Source organism: Oncorhynchus keta, chromosome 30, assembly GCF_023373465.1.
Source record: "Oncorhynchus keta strain PuntledgeMale-10-30-2019 chromosome 30, Oket_V2, whole genome shotgun sequence".
Taxonomy (NCBI): Eukaryota; Metazoa; Chordata; class Actinopteri; order Salmoniformes; family Salmonidae; genus Oncorhynchus; species Oncorhynchus keta.
The window spans coordinates 28345139-28362012 of record NC_068450.1 but is presented as its reverse complement, the minus strand read 5'-3'; the positions used below and the strand labels follow the sequence as shown (position 1 = coordinate 28362012).

Here is a 16874-nt window from a genome sequence, read left to right as displayed (position 1 = left end):
CCAAAGGGAGTGACAGATATAGGGAAGGTAATCAGGGAGGTGATGGAGACCAGGTGAGTCTGACGCGCAGGTGCGAGTAACGATGGTGACAGGTGTGCGCCATAACGAGCATCCTGGTGACCTAGAGGACGGAGAGGGAGCACACGTGACACTCACCTCAGGACTTTAACAGGTTTACAGTCCTGTATCTGTACTGTAGCGTAGTGCTGGTATCACATCCGTCTCTTCTCTATGATGGCCAGATGTTCTCACACACTCTGTCCAGCCCAATATGTTAGAAACAGATGGCACTGTATAGACCTGTGTGTCTCTAGCATTATGGAAGCTGTCAGGAATCGTGAAGGTTTATGAAACAAAAATCATGTGCAGCACAGAGGGAGACTAACACGTTCCTTCACAGCAACGTACCAATCTGCCCCATTCCAAAGAGAAGACAGTCACTAAATCCTTCAGCTTTATTTTTTATTTTTTATTTCACCTTTATTTAACCAGGTAGGCCAGTTGAGAACAAGTTCTCATTTACAACTGTGGCCTGGCCAAGATAAAGCAAAGCAGTGTGACACAAACAACAACACAGAGTTACACATGGAATAAACAAACATACAGTCAATAATACAATATAGAAAGGCTATAGACAGTATGGCAAATTAAACACTGGGGTGATAGATGTGCAGAAGATGAGTGTGCAAGTAGAGATACTGGGGAGCAAAGGAGCAAAATAAATAAGATAAATAACAATATGGTGATGAGGTAGTTGGATGGGCTATTTACAGATGGGCTATGTATAGGTGCAGTGATCTGTGAGCTGCTTTGACAGCTATCTCTGTTCTTTTTCCAGCTGCCTCCTGGGCCCTGGTCAAAACATCAGCCAACTTAGACGTCGATCACTTTAAAGTGCCTATAGCTGAATTACAGCCATCAGCCTTATCCTCAGGAATGTCACTTAGAACGCCAAGTGATGTTTTATGGTGACCCCTATCCTCAGGGAGAGGTCACTCAGAGGCCGATACACAGGAGCAGCTGTGTTTTATTCCTGCTGATAATAAAAAATTGGGAATGACAGATGATGCTAAAGTTCTGTAAAATGGTCAGGTGTTCTGTAATCACCATAGAAGGCCCTGTTGAGAAAACAAAGCCCAAAATCCCATCAGAGCATCAGCTACCCTCAGCGCATGTCCTCTCCTCTCCCAGCTCCCATCCTAGCAGTTGATTCAGAAATCCAGATTTCCTTGGTTCGGCAATGGTTTGATTCCAAGTGGCTTTGGTTTGCACTGTCTAGCCTACTGTAGAATCACTACTAATTGCGTAATTGCACTGCTGTCAACTGTTCTAAATTTAGAGCTAAATGTGTGTTGATGGTTGTTCTCCTCATGTGTGTCCTCTATAGGGTGACCAAGGAGATATTGGTCCCAGGGTAAGTCCCTCTCCCACTCTTTCATTCCCCCTCTCTCTCTCTCTTTCTATCTGACTATTGAAGTGAATTGGGTGGGTTATATACACAGTTACATGAACAGTATACTGTATGTATGCACCTGACCTGAGGAGACTCGCTCAACAATTGCGTTTGTTCCAATAAAGGTTATGTTCTTCCCTTTTAACTTCCCAAACGCTATCTGTCCTCCGTCTACATCTGTCTCTCCCCTCCCTCTTTCTCCCTCTCCCTGCCCCACCCGTTCTCCCTCTCCCTGCAGATTAGAGTAATGGTCCATCCATCCCAAATCAGAAATCAGAGGAGAGGGTAGAGTTTAGACTGAGGGTAGAATTTCACATTTCAGACATGGAATGCAACACACTGTGCTTCTCTCTCTCTCTCTCTCTCTCTGCATCTGGACTATGCTGTTATTGTTGCCTTTTCATGATGTGACATCATCCATCCCTGTATTTAACATCTATTTACTTATCTCCTACTTTACTCAGTGCGGGTCCATACTCTGCTACCCTGGGCATATCTGGTCATGGCCTCAGTTATATTAACAGTTTACAGTACTGTATATTTTATCGCACTATGTTAAATGAGTTTACTCTGGGTCAGGTCACAGGTTATGGATAAACATTGTCTCCTACCTACAATTTGAATGAATGCTTCTCTCTCTACTCAGCTACTGCTCTTTCTGTCACTGCCTACTTTGAGATAGGAACTAGGATGCCATTGGGCAACCGCTGTCTCTCATTCACCTCTCTCTCAGACCACACACTGGTGTGTGTGAATGAAGGAGATATCGCTATTACATGTCAACAGGACAAACACAGTGGCATTTAGACAGTGCTGCTTTGCAAGGACGATATTTACTACGAGGTCAGAAACATTGAAGACATTCCTAACGTTGGTTTCCCAGCCTCTCAGCCTATCCTGCCAGAACTAGAGGTAATTGTCTGTGTGGTAATGAATCCCTTTGGCATCCTGCATTAGCTATTCCTCCAAAGGATAAATATTGTACTTGGATGCGGTGCCTCTAGCTGCGATCTGCCTGGGTAACTTTGGAGCTGAGCCGCAGAGGCTCGCTTAGAAACACAAGTTTGTCCCAAACAAAAGCATCTCACTGCCGCTTTGCGCCATACTGGGTGGTGATAAATCATGTGGCAAGTGCAAGCCAATTAGAGGGAAGGGAGGATTTATCAAGATGGATGACATCACACATCACTCTGAACAGCTCGATCCTGAATGAGTGTTAAGTGGTATTCTAACTGTACATATCAGCTACTGTCTTGACCTTTGTTGTCTGTTTTAAAAGGACTTGATAATGGAATGAAGGAGACAGTAGGTCTGCACCATAGTGGACTCTTCTTTGTATCATGGGCCCATTCTCCCCACCCCACCCCACCCCCCAGCTCTGTCATTACTGGGTTCTGCTGCCAACAGAGTAACTGATACAATCTGTCCCTGTGCTCCTGTGCTCTCTGTCCTCATACTTCTGCCCCCTTGGAGAGGAAGAGAGGAGACACACACAACAGGAAGTAGTCATGCATCACTGTCAGTGGGACTTCCTGTCGATCTGTCATCATTAGTGCCAGTGTTGGCCCTTGAGTGAGCTCAGATCACACACACAGGATGGCACGGACATTAAAATATAGTTAATAATTCACCACTCTACCACAGAAAAATGGGGAAATGGTTCAGCTTTGACTCTAGGGTGAACAAGTCACCTTTCATGAAGACAACAAACATTGTACTTTAAAAGCCTCTCCATCTTTAAGACAAGACTTTTGAATGTTGCAGCCTAACAGACCGTGCTGCAAGACAAGCCAATGGTGGGGTTTTATCCCAAGCCTTCCTCTCTCTTTCCCTCAGTTGAATCAGGGCATGGTGGGGTTTTATCCCAAGCCTTCCTCTCTCTTTCCCTCAGTTGAATCAGGGCATGGTGGGGTTTTATCCCAAGCCTTCCTCTCTCTTTCCCTCAGTTGAATCAGGGCATGGTGGGGTTTTATCCCAAGCCTTCCTCTCTCTTTCCCTCAGTTGAATCAGGGCATGGTGGGGTTTTATCCCAAGCCTTCCTCTCTCTTTCCCTCAGTTGAATCAGGGCATGGTGGGGTTTTATCCCAAGCCTTCCTCTCTCTTTCCCTCAGTTGAATCAGGGCATGGTGGGGTTTTATCCCAAGCCTTCCTCTCTCTTTCCCTCAGTTGAATCAGGGCATGGTGGGGTTTTATCCCAAGCCTTCCTCTCTCTTTCCCTCAGTTGAATCAGGGCATGGTGGGGTTTTATCCCAAGCCTTCCTCTCTCTTTCCCTCAGTTGAATCAGGGCATGGTGGGGTTTTATCCCGAGCCTTCCTCTCTCTTTCCCTCAGTTGAATCAGGGCATGGTGGGGTTTTATTCCAAGCCTTCCTCTCTCTTTCCCTCAGTTGAATCAGGGCATGGTGGGGTTTTATCCCAAGCCTTCCTCTCTCTTTCCCTCAGTTGAATCAGGGCATGGTGGGGTTTTATTCCAAGCCTTCCTCTCTCTTTCCCTCAGTTGAATCAGGGCATGGTGGGGTTTTATTCCAAGCCTTCCTCTCTCTTTCCCTCAGTTGAATCAGGGCATGGTGGGGTTTTATCCCAAGCCTTCCTCTCTCTTTCCCTCAGTTGAATCAGGGCATGGTGGGGTTTTATCCCGAGCCTTCCTCTCTCTTTCCCTCAGTTGAATCAGGGCATGGTGGGGTTTTATCCTGAGCCTTCCTCTCTCTTTCCCTCAGTTGAATCAGGGCATGGTGGGGTTTTATTCCAAGCCTTCCTCTCTCTTTCCCTCAGTTGAATCAGGGCATGGTGAGGTTTTATCCCAAGCCTTCCTCTCTCTTTCCCTCAGTTGAATCAGGGCATGGTGGGGTTTTATCCCAAGCCTTCCTCTCTCTTTCCCTCAGTTGAATCAGGGCATGGTGGGGTTTTATCCCAAGCCTTCCTCTCTCTTTCCCTCAGTTGAATCAGGGCATGGTGGGGTTTTATCCCAAGCCTTCCTCTCTCTTTCCCTCAGTTGAATCAGGGCATGGTGGGGTTTTATCCCAAGCCTTCCTCTCTCTTTCCCTCAGTTGAATCAGGGCATGGTGGGGTTTTATCCCAAGCCAAGCTTTCATCTTTCTTTCCCTCAATGGTAGAACCAGGGCATGGTGAGGTTTTATCCCAAACCAAGCTTTCCTCTCTCTTTCCCTCAGTGGTAGAACCACGGCACCGCAGCCCGCTAACAGAAACCTCATGACCAGACTGGCATATCTCTCTTGCGCTCTTTCTCGCTCTCCCTCGCTCACTCTCTCTCTCTTTCTCTCTTTTTCCCTTTCTCTGTTCATCTCCCTTTCTCTCTCTCCCTCTTTCTCTCTCTGTTTCTCCCCCTCTTGCTCTTTGTTCATCTCCCTCTCTCTCTCTCCCTCTCTACTTTTCTCCCTCTCCCACCACCTCTCTTTCATCCCTCTCTCCCATCCATATGTTTTGTGAGGGAGGGAAGTCAACCGTAACTGGTCTAAGGTATGAGACACCATGTTCTGTTCAGCCCGTGAGGATGTTCTGTTCAGCTCGTGAGGAAATTATCACAATTACTGTCTGTTGGGCTTGACCAAACACAGCTTCCAACCAGAGCCTCCAAACACAGCCTCCTTTGTTCCACATTGTTTTAGAGAAAAAGCGAGAGAGGCGGTGTATTTAAAGAGACAATATTATGAAGAAAGGGACATATACATTTGTGGATTTTGCTATTTCAGCCACACCCATTGCTAACAGGTGTATAAAATCGAGCACATGTCAACTGTAAGTGTTGTTATTGTGAAGTGGAAAGGTTGAGGAGCAACAACGACTCAGCCGTAAAGTGGTAGGCCACACAAGCTCACAGAACGGGACTGCCAAGTGCTGAAGCGCGTAGTGCGTAAACATCGTCTGTCCTCGGTTGCAACACTCACTACAGAGATCCAAACTGCCTCTGGAAGCAACGTCGGCACAATAACTGAGCTTCATGAAATGGGTTTCCATGGACGAGCAGAGGCACACAAGCCTAAGATCACTATGTGCAATGCCAAGCGTCAGCTGGAATGGTGTAAAGCTTGCCGCCATTGGACTCTGGAGCAGTGAAAACCCGTTCTCTGGAGTGATTAATTACGCTCCACCATCTGGCAGTCTGACGGACGAATCTGGGTTTGGCGTATGCCAGGAGAACGCTACCTGCCGAATGCATAGTGCCAACTTTAAGTTTGGTGGATAAGGAATAATGGTCTGGGGCTGATTCTGTGCTTCCAACTTTGTGGCAACAGTTTGGGGAAGCACTTTCCGGGTTTCAGCATGACAATGGCCCCGTGCACAAAGCGAGGTCCATACAAAAAAAATTTGTCGAGATCGGTGTGGAAGAACTTGACTGGCCTGCACACAGTCCTGACCTCAACCCCATCGAACACCTGTGGGATGAATTGGAACGCCGACTGCGAGCCAGGCCTAATTGCCCAACATCAGTGACCAACCTCGCAAATGCTCTTGTGGCTGATTGGAAGCAAGTCCTGGCAGCAATCTTCCAACATTTAGTGGAAAGCCTTCCCAGAAGAGTGGAGGCTGTTATAGCAGCAAAGGGGGGAAGAACTCCATAGCAATGCCCATGATTTTGAAATGAGATGTTCGACAAGCAGGTGTCCACATACCTTTGGTCATGTAGTGTAGGTACAGGGCGGCAGCGTAGCCTAGTGGTTAGAGCGTTGGACTAGTAACCAGAAGGTTGCAAGTTCAAACCCCCGAGCTGACAAGGTAAAAATCTGTCGTTCTGCCCCTGAATAGGCAGTTAACCCACTGTTCCCAGGCCATCATTGAAAATAAGAATGTGTTCTGAACTGACTTGCCTGGTTAAAATATATATATATATATATATATATATATATATATAAAATAAAAAATTTAAATTTTTAAAAAACAGACTGGGTCACATAAAGATATGGTTTTCCTGGACAGTGAAAGGATAGATTAAAGAAGTCCCATTCACGACAATACATTATTTATAGTTTATAATGGTACTATATGAGTTAATTAATTAATATATTTTAGATTTTCGTTTCTCTTAGCCACCCAACCTTTACGGTATTAATTAGCACATTGTTAAAGAAATATCCATTCTTGACCATATGTTTACTGATTACTATGCAATGGACTCTACCTCTACTGCATGTATCACTGGGGATGAGGATATATCAGTACAGGTAGTATATAGATCCATCTTACTGCATTTCAACATTATAGTTACCCATGTGGCTAATAGACTGTCACACACCTGTTGTACATTTACCATTGGTAGCTAGCCTCCATTTGAGGTCTGTAACCTTGATAGCTATCTGCTACTTGAGGTCTGCGACCTTGGTAGCTACTGGCTACTTGAGGTCTGCAACCTTGATAGCTAGCTGTTACTTGAGGTCTGCAACCTTGGTAGCTAGCTGTTACTTGACGTCTGCAACCTTGGTAGCTACTGGCTACTTGAGGTCTGCAACTTTGGTAGCTAGCTGTTACTTGAGGTCTACAACCTTGGTAGCTAGCTGTTACTTGAGGTCTGTAACCTTGATAGCAATCTGTTACTTGAGGTCTGCAACCTTGTTGGCTAGCTGTTACTTCAGGTCTGCAGCCTTGGTAGCTATCTTCTGCTTGATGCCTGCAATCTTGTTAGTTATCTGTTACTTGAGGTCTGCAACCTTGGTAGCTAGCTGCTACCTCAGATCTACAACCTTGGTAGCTAACTTCTACTTGAGTTCTGCAGCCTTGATAGCTAGCTGCTACTTCAGGTCTACAACCTTGTTGGGTGCATATACAGTAGCTACATGGTGCTCCACCTTTCCTCCAACAGGTGACTCACCCTTCTCTGTGTTACCCCCCTCCTCTCCTCCCCACTCCTCCCCTCCCCTCACCTCCCTCCTTTCCTCCCGCCTCTCCTTTCCACTCCTCTTCTCCCCTCTCCTCTCCCCCTCCTCTCCTCTCCTCTCCCTCCTCCACTCATCCCTTCTCCCCATCTCCTCTACCCCATCCATCTCTCTCGTCCCCCTCTCGTCTCCCAGGGCCCTCCTCCCCACAACTCATACGCTGGTCTGCACAGTAATCAGATCCTCACCGTCAAGGTTTGTCCCTCCGTAGCTCTGGTCTCCCAGCAGTCCTCTGTCTCTCATGCTCTGCTGACCTTCCTGTCTCTCTCCACTGGACTACAGCTGCTGGGTCACCTCTGACCTCTCAACCCTGACCTCTTACTTGGAACCTCACTCTGTCCTCAGCACCATTCTGTCTCTCCTGGAGAATGGAAGGAAGCTGCAGCCTGTAATCTGTCCCTGACTGATTACATCACTGATTTATTTTATTTTGTTCTCTGTTTTTCTTTCCCTCTATCTCTCTGTCTCTCTGTCTCGTTCTCTTTCAATACTCTGCTCTGCACCCTCTCTGTGGTCTATTCTCCACTTCCCTCTCTTCCTTCTCTTCCCTCTCATCCTTCTCTTCCCTCTCTTCCTTCTCTTCACTCTCATCCTTCTCTTCCCTCTCATCCTTCTCTTCCCTCTCATCCTTCTCTTCCCTCTCTTCCTTCTCTTACTTCTCTTACTTCTCTTCCGTATCTTCCCTCTCTTCTCTCTCTTACTTCTCTTCCGTATCTTCCCTCTCTTCCTTCTCTTCCCTCTCTTCCTTATCTTCCCTCTCATCCTTCTCTTCCCTCTCTTACTTCTCTTCCCTCTCTTCCTTATCTTCCCTCTCTTACTTCTCTTCCCTCTCTTACTTCTCTTCCCTCTCTTCCTTATCTTCCCTCTCTTACTTCTCTTCCTTCTCTTCCCTCTCTTACTTCTCTTCCCTCTCTTACTTCTCTTCCCTCTCTTCCTTATCTTCCCTCTCATCCTTCTCTTCCCTCTCTTACTTCTCTTCCCTCTCTTCCTTCTCTTCCCTCTCTTCCTTCTCTTCCCTCTCTTACTTCTCTTCCCTCTCTTACTTCTCTTCCCTCTCTTACTTCTCTTCCCTCTCTTACTTATCTTCCCTCTCATCCTTCTCTTCCCTCTCTTACTTCTCTTCCCTCTCTTCCTTCTCTTCCCTCTCTTACTTCTCTTCCCTCTCATCCTTCTCTTCCCTCTCTTACTTCTCTTCCCTCTCTTACTTCTCTTCCTTATCTTCCCTCTCTTCCTTATCTTCCCTGTCTTCCTTCTCTTCCCTCTCTTCCTTATCTTCCCTCTCATCCTTCTCTTACCTCTCTTCCTTCTCTTCCCTCTCTTCCTTATCTTCCCTCTCTTACTTCTCTTCCCTCTCTTCCTTATCTTCCCTCTCATCCTTCTCTTACCTCTCTTCCTTCTCTTCCCTCTCTTCCTTATCTTCCCTCTCATCCTTCTCTTACCTCTCTTCCTTCTCTTCCCTCTCTTCCTTATCTTCCCTCTCATCCTTCTCTTACCTCTCTTCCTTCTCTTCCCTCTCTTCCTTATCTTACCTCTCTTACTTCTCTTCCCTCTCTTCCTTATCTTCCCTCTCATCCTTCTCTTACCTCTCTTCCTTCTCTTCCCTCTCTTCCTTCTCTTCCCTCTCTTCCTTCTCTTCCCTCTCATCCTTCTCTTACCTCTCTTCCTTCTCTTCCGTATCTTCCCTCTCATCCTTCTCTTACCTCTCTTCCTTCTCTTACCTCTCTTCCTTCTCTTCCCTCTCTTCCTTCTCTTCCCTCTCTTCCTTATCTTCCCTCTCATCCTTCTCTTACCTCTCTTCCTTCTCTTCCGTATCTTCCCTCTCTTCCTTATCTTCCCTCTCATCCTTATCTTCCCTCTCTTCCTTCTCTTACCTCTCTTCCTTCTCTTCCCTCTCTTCCTTCTCTTCCCTCTCTTCCTTATCTTCCCTCTCATCCTTCTCTTACCTCTCTTCCTTCTCTTCCCTCTCTTCCTTATCTTACCTCTCTTACTTCTCTTCCCTCTCTTCCTTATCTTCCCTCTCATCCTTCTCTTACCTCTCTTCCTTCTCTTCCCTCTCTTCCTTATCTTCCCTCTCATCCTTCTCTTACCTCTCTTACTTCTCTTCCCTCTCTTCCTTATCTTCCCTCTCATCCTTCTCTTACCTCTCTTCCTTCTCTTCCCTCTCTTCCTTATCTTCCCTCTCATCCTTCTCTTAACTCTCTTCCTTCTCTTCCGTATCTTCCCTCTCATCCTTCTCTTACCTCTCTTCCTTCTCTTCCCTCTCTTCCTTATCTTCCCTCTCATCCTTCTCTTACCTCTCTTCCTTCTCGTCCCTCTCTTCCTTCTCGTCCCTCTCTTCCTTCTCTTCCCTCTCTTACTTCTCTTCTGTATCTTCCCTCTCTTCCTTATCTTCCCTCTCTTCCATATCTTCCCTCTCATCCTTCTCTTACCTCTCTTCCTTCTCTTCCCTCTCTTCCTTATCTTCCCTCTCATCCTTCTCTTACCTCTCTTCCTTCTCTTCCCTCTCTTCCTTCTCTTCCCTCTCTTACTTCTCTTCTGTATCTTCCCTCTCTTCCTTATCTTCCCTCTCATCCTTCTCTTACCTCTCTTCCTTCTCTTCCCTCTCTTCCTTCTCTTACCTCTCATCCTTCTATTCCCTCTCTTCCTTCTCTTACCTCTCTTCCTTCTCTTCCCTCTCTTCCTTCTCTTACCTCTCATCCTTCTCTTACCTCTCTTCCTTCTCGTCCCTCTCTTCCTTCTCGTCCCTCTCTTCCTTCTCTTCCCTCTCTTACTTCTCTTCTGTATCTTCCCTCTCTTCCTTATCTTCCCTCTCTTCCATATCTTCCCTCTCATCCTTCTCTTACCTCTCTTCCTTCTCTTCCCTCTCTTCCTTATCTTCCCTCTCATCCTTCTCTTACCTCTCTTCCTTCTCTTCCCTCTCTTCCTTCTCTTCCCTCTCTTACTTCTCTTCTGTATCTTCCCTCTCTTCCTTATCTTCCCTCTCATCCTTCTCTTACCTCTCTTCCTTCTCTTCCCTCTCTTCCTTCTCTTACCTCTCATCCTTCTATTCCCTCTCTTCCTTCTCTTACCTCTCTTCCTTCTCTTCCCTCTCTTCCCTCTCTTCCCTCTCATCCCTCTCTTCCCTCTCATCCTTCTCTTCCTTCTCTTCCTTCTCGTCCTTCTCTTCCCTCTATTCCTTCTCTTCCCTCTCTTCCTTCTCTTTCATCTTCCCTCTCTTCATTCTCTTCCCTCTCTTCCTTATCTTCCCTCTCTTCCCTCTCTTCCCTCTCTTCCTTCTCGTCCTTCTCGTCCTTCTCTTCCCTCTCTTCCTTATCTTCCCTCTCTTCATTCTCTTCGCTCTCATCCTTCTCTTCCCTCTCATCATTCTCTTCCCTCTCTTCTTTCTCTATCCCTCTTCCTTCTCTTCCCTCTCTTACTTCTCTTTCCTCTCTTCCTTCCTTTCCTTCTCTTCCCTCTCTTCACTCTCTTCCTTCTCTATCCCTCTTCCTTCTCTTCCCTCTCTTACTTCTCTTTCCTCTCTTCCTTCTTTTCCTTCTCTTCCTTCCCTTCCCTCTCTTCCCTCTCTTCCCTCTCTTCCTTATCTTCCCTCTCTTCATTCTCTTCGCTCTCATCCTTCTCTTCCTTCTCTTCCCTCTCTTCCTTCTCTATCCCTCTTCCTTCTCTTCCCTCTCTTACTTCTCTTTCCTCTCTTCCCTCTCTTCCTTCTCTTCCCTCTCTTCCTTCTCTTCCTTCTCTTCCTTCTCTTCCCTCTCTTCCCTCTCTTCCCTCTCATCCTTCTCTTCCTTCTCTTCCTTCTCTTCCTTCTCTTCCTTCTCTTCCTTCTCTTCCCTCTCTTCCCTCTCATCCTTCTCTTCCTTCTCTTCCCTCTCTTCCTTCTCTATCCCTCTTCCTTCTCTTCCCTCTCTTACTTCTCTTTCCTCTCTTCCTTCTCTTCCTTCTCTTCCTTCTCTTCACTCTCTTCCCTCTCTTACTTCTCTTTCCTCTTTTCCTTCTCTTCCTTCTCTTCCCTCTCTTCCCTCTCTTCCTTCTCTTCCCTCTCTTCCCTCTCTTCCTTCTCTTTCCTCTCTTCCTTCTCTTCCCTCTCTTCCCTCTCTTCCTTCTCTTTCCTCTTTTCCTTCTCTTCCTTCCCTTCCCTCTCTTCCTTCTCTTCCTTCCCTTCCCTCTCTTCCTTCTCTTCCTTCCCTTCCCTCTCTTCCTTCTCTTCCTTCCCTTCCCTCTCTCCCTTCTCTTCCCTCTCTTCCCTCTCTTCCTTCTCTTCCCTCTCTTCCCTCTCTTCCTTCTCTATCCCTCTTCCTTTCTCTTCCCTCTCTTCCTTCTCTATCCCTCTTCCTTTCTCTTCCCTCTCTTACTTCTCTTTCCTCTCTTCCTTCTTTTCCTTCTCTTCCCTCTCTTCCTTCTCTTTCCTCTCTTCCTTCTCTTACCTCTCTTCCTTCTCTTACCTCTCTTCCCTCTCTTCCTTTTCTCTCTCTTTCCCTATTGTCATCTGTTCTCCTGCTTCAGATGGTCTTTCCCCGCTATGACCATGGCTTTATGTCTGGTGACCAGTCCAACTTCCAGAGACGCTTAATAAAGGTACACCTCCACTATGTCATGTGTGGACCTCTAACCAGCTCTAACACTTTCACTGCTGGTTGATATCTCTCATTCACTGCTTGATATCGCTCAACCTTTTCTTCATTATCTCTCTCTCTGTTGCTTCCTCACACTTCCCCAGCTCTCTGCTGCCGTCTCAGTTCATCCATCTCTTCATGCACACATTATTGGATGTTTGTTTCAGGATGTGCTGTGTTCGTTTTTATGTGTGTGTATGCTTATATTTTCCTAGGATGCCTGTTTTGAAACATGGCTAACAAGTAGAAACCCTCTCTGAGGAGAACTGCAGGGCCACATGTTAGAGAGGCTTCAGGAATGTGTGCTTTTCATTACATTGGGAATAGAACAGCTTTGTTGGTGGAGCTATGCTAATTATCTACACAGGGAAACAGGCCTAGAGTCTGATGGGTGAAGACCTGGAGAGTATCAGTCTAAATGAAAAGGTCCTTCTCTCACATCTCACCACAACACACAGGATCAGACCATCACATTCAGTATGTCTGTGAGGCAGAATGCTGGGAATATCCATGTGAATAGCATGAGAAGACTGGTTAAAACAATGGATCCAGTTAAACAAGAACAGAGCAGGGAAACGTGAGCATGATGAGGGTCAACTTTAGGCATTGGATTACTTGACCACAGTCTGAAAATACTGCTGTGGATTTTCCTTAGTGGGATTGTGCTAATTGTGTTAAGGGAAGTTAAAAAGTACCAAGGAGGGAAGTTTTTGCCATGTACCGTGCCTTGCGAAAGTATTCGGCCCCCTTGAACTTTGCGACCTTTTGCCACATTTCAGGCTTCAAACAAAACTGTATTTTTTTGTGAAGAATCAACAACAAGTGGGACACAATCATGAAGTGGAACGACATTTATTGGATATTTCAAACTTTTTTAACAAATCAAAAACTGAAAAATTGGACATGCAAAAGTATTCAGCCCCTTTACTTTCAGTGCAGCAAACTCTCTCCAGAAGTTCAGTGAGGGTAAATGAATGATCCAATGTTGACCTAAATGATTAATGATGATAAATACAATCCACCTGTGTGTAATCAAGTCTCCGTATAAATGCACCTGCACTGTGATAGTCTCAGAGGTCCGTTAAAAGTGCAGAGAGCATCATGAAGAACAAGGAACACACCAGGCTGGTCCGAGATACTGTTGTGAAGAAGTTTAAAGCCGGATTTGGATACAAAAAGATTTCCCAAGCTTTAAACATCCCAAGGACCACTGTGCAAGCGATAATATTGAAATGGAAGGAGTATCAGACCACTGCAAATCTACCAAGACCTGGCTGTCCCTCTAAACTTTCAGCTCATACAAGGAGAAGACTGATCAGAGATGCAGCCAAGAGGCCCATGATCACTCTGGATGAACTGCAGAGATCTACAGCTGAGGTGGGAGACTCTGTCCAAAGGACAACAATCAGTTTTATATTGCACAAATCTGGCCTTTATGGAAGAGTGGCAAGAAGAAAGCCATTTCTTAAAGATATCCATAAAAAGTGTTGTTTAAAGTTTGCCACAAGCCACCTGGGAGACACACCAAACATGTGGAAGAAGGTGCTCTGGTCAGATGAAACCAAAATTGAACTTTTTGGCAACAATGCAAAACGTTATGTTTGGCGTAAAAGCAACACAGCTCATCACCCTGAACACACTATCCCCACTGTCAAACATGGTGGTGGCAGCATCATGGTTTGGGCCTGCTTTTCTTCAGCAGGGACAGGGAAGATGGTTAAAATTGATGGGAAGATGGATGGAGCCAAATACAGGACCATTCTGGAAGAAAACCTGATGGAGTCTGCAAAAGACCTGAGACTGGGACGGAGATTTTTCTTCCAACAAGACAATGATCCAAAACATAAAGCAAAATCTACAATGGAATGGTTCAAAAATAAACATATCCAGGTGTTAGAATGGCCAAGTAAAAGTCCAGACCTGAATCTAATCGAGAATCTGTGGAAAGAACTGAAAACTGCTGTTCACAAATGCTCTCCATCCAACCTCACTGAGCTCGAGCTGTTTTGCAGGGAGGAATGGGGAAAATCTCAGTCTCTCGATGTGCAAAACTGATAGAGACATACCCCAAGTGTCTTACAGCTGTAATCGCAGCAAAAGGTGGCGCAACAAAGTATTAACTTAAGGGGGCTGAATAATTTTGCACGCCCAATTTTTCAGTTTTTGATTTGTTAAAAAAGTTTGAAACATCCAATAAATGTTGTTCCACTTCATGATTGTGTCCCACTTGTTGTTGATTCTTCACAAAAAAATGCAGTTTTATATCTTTATGTTTGAAGCCTGAAATGTGGCAAAAGGTTGCAAAGTTCAAGGGGGCCGAATACTGTAGATTGTATTTCCATTGGTAAAACAACCTTTCATGCGAGATGGTTCATTTTGGCTAGAAAACTGCAGGAAGAAATGAAACACTGTTCACAGTTCAGTTTATGTTGTATTTAATACTTAGTTAACACATCTCGTGCCTGGGAGAGTTTGTTTGTGTGTGTGTGTGTGTGTGTGTGTGTGTATAGTGTATAGGTGTGTATTAGTTTTGTGTGTGTGCGTGTGTGTGTGTGTGTGTGTGTGTGTGTGTGTGTGTGTGTGTGTGTGTGTGTGTGTGTGTGTGTGTGTGTGTGTGTGTGTGTGTGTGTGTGTGTGTGTGTGTGTGTGTGTGTGTGTGTGTGTGTGTGTGTGCGTGTGTTTGTTTGTGTGTGCGCGTGCGTGCGTGTGTTTGTTTGTCATATGGTAAATATTTAAATTTTCTCCATATTTGTTGGTTTGTCGCCATCTTTCGCTCATTCCTTTCATCTTTCTTTCCCTCTCTCGTATCCCTCTGATGTGTCGTCCTGCAGGGTGACCAAGGGTCTCCTGGCCCCAGAGGCCCTCCTGGAAATACGGGAAAAGATGGGCCCCGTGGCCCGGCTGGAGAACAGGTAACAGCATTACCTTACACACAAATATCACACACACCTACAGGTAAAGTTGGAATATACACATACCCCCACGTATGCACACAATGGATTCACATACACTCACATACCCCCACGTATACCTACAATGGATGCACATATTCCCACATAAACACATAACTTTCCATTGTCTTTCCATTGGTTCTCTCCTCCCTCTCCTCGGTTTCTCCTTCTATTGACCATCACTGTGTTCTCTCTTCGTTCCAGCTGATGATGGAGAACTAGGTTAACACCATTAGTTTCTGGTCACTCCAACACCTTAGTCATCAATAGCTGTGTCGACCACAACCGTGTTGATCTGGTCGTGTTGACCATGGGGGTGTGACAGTGATGGAGAGTGATGGGGGAGGGTCTACTCTGAGTGCAGGGACCCCACGTTGACCGAAGCCTACTGTGCTGCCAGCAAGCTGTGGTTTACCTAAAACAGCCCAAAATAGGCCTCTTCTGGTTTCTGTAAGAGAAGGCCACAATGTCATCCAGCTAGTCTTAGTCTCTCCCAGCCTTCCATTACCCCCCCCCAAGCCTCCCCTACCCCAGCCCTGTCACTCTGTGCTCATGTAACAGATATGGCATTCTCTCTGGGTTCACCAACAGTTTCCCTACCTCGCCAAACAATAGCTCTTTCGCCTTAGGCCGTCACTGTTTCACAGTTTTAACTTTAACCCAGCCTGGGTTTGATTAATCTAGAACAACAGGCATAAACTGTGGTTGGAGGGCAGGAGGGCTTAAGGGTAAGTTGTTTTTATCCAAGATCAACACTGTTACCCATATTGGCAGTTGGCATGGTGTCGAAGCTGGTCTTAAATGAAAAATGTCAGTAAGAGAGGGCATTTATTTAACCTAGTCCTTATTCAATGTACTTTCTGAATTCATTAAAGGAGTTGCAGAACGCCAATCAGCAAAACAAAGCAGGGTGGTAGCCCTGTCCATGTTGAAGTCAGACGTGTGAGAAACACGGTGAAGAAGGAGTGCTGTTCCCTGAGTCAATGTGCTATCTCTCTCTCTCTCTCTTTCCATCTCTCTCTCTCTCTCTCTCTCTTTCCATCTCTCTCTCTCGCTCTCTCTCTAATGAGGAAGGTTTAAGATCAGAGGGTCAGGGACATGCTGTCCACCATGTCATGAGATTACATAATAAGGGGAGGATGGTAAAGGTGAGAGGGCAGAAGACTTGGGAAACGGTTTTCCCAGTGGCATCGAAGGGCAACAGACTGGAGGAGAATAGTTATTGTTGATTCAGAATCTATTAGACAATAGGGTCCAAAGGTGAAGAGAGAGGGGAGAGTGTGTGTGGTGGTCTGTGTACGTACGTGCACCCTGTACGTTTAGAGAGACAGGAATGAGGCCACATGGAACACATCCCTGTTCTCAAGTAGGCATTGGAGAAAATGGGAAATATGAGGAGAGAGTTAGTTAGTTAGAGTAACCTCACATTCTCATATTTATTACAGTAGAGCAGTAAGTGTTGGAAGTAGAAAAACAGAGAACAGACCTGAGAGACCCTGAGAGACCTGAGAGACCTGAGAGACCTGAGAGACCTGAGAGACCTGAGAGACAGGAAGAGAGCTGAGAGACCTGAGAGACCTGAGGGACTTAAGAGACCTGACTGTCTGTCTGTCTGTCTGAGGGGATGCTTACACAACATCCCCAAGGCCAACTCTCCTGACCTGGCCTCTCCATGGAGGACTTCAACACACCTGGTTCTCTCTTGTCCTGCCTCTCCATGGAGGACTTCAACACACCTGGTTCTCTCTTGTCCTGCCTCTCTATGGAGGACTTCAACACACCTGGTTCTCTCTTGTCCTGCCTCTCCATGGAGGACTTCAACACACCTGGTTCTCTCTTGTCCTGCCTCTCCATGGAGGACTTCAACACACCTGGTTCTCTCTTGTCCTGCCTCTCTATGGAGGACTTCAACACACCTGGTTCTCTCTTGTCCTGCCTCTCTATGGAGGACTTCAACACACCTGGTTCTCTCT

The 16874-nt window shown here is 46.0% G+C and overlaps 1 protein-coding gene across 1 annotated transcript in view; it reads left to right on the top strand.

Annotated features, from left to right (window-relative positions):
- LOC118363365 (collagen alpha-1(XXIII) chain-like) overlaps nucleotides 1–16874 on the top strand; it is a 76932-nt gene that overhangs the window by 20247 nt on the left and 39811 nt on the right. Inside the window, exons 3-5 of the mRNA XM_052488103.1 lie at nucleotides 1388–1414; nucleotides 11841–11912; nucleotides 14782–14862. Coding sequence (XP_052344063.1) covers nucleotides 11841–11912; nucleotides 14782–14862 — 153 coding nt within the window. The 5' untranslated portion in view covers nucleotides 1388–1414. The remainder of the gene's footprint in view (nucleotides 1–1387; nucleotides 1415–11840; nucleotides 11913–14781; nucleotides 14863–16874) is intronic.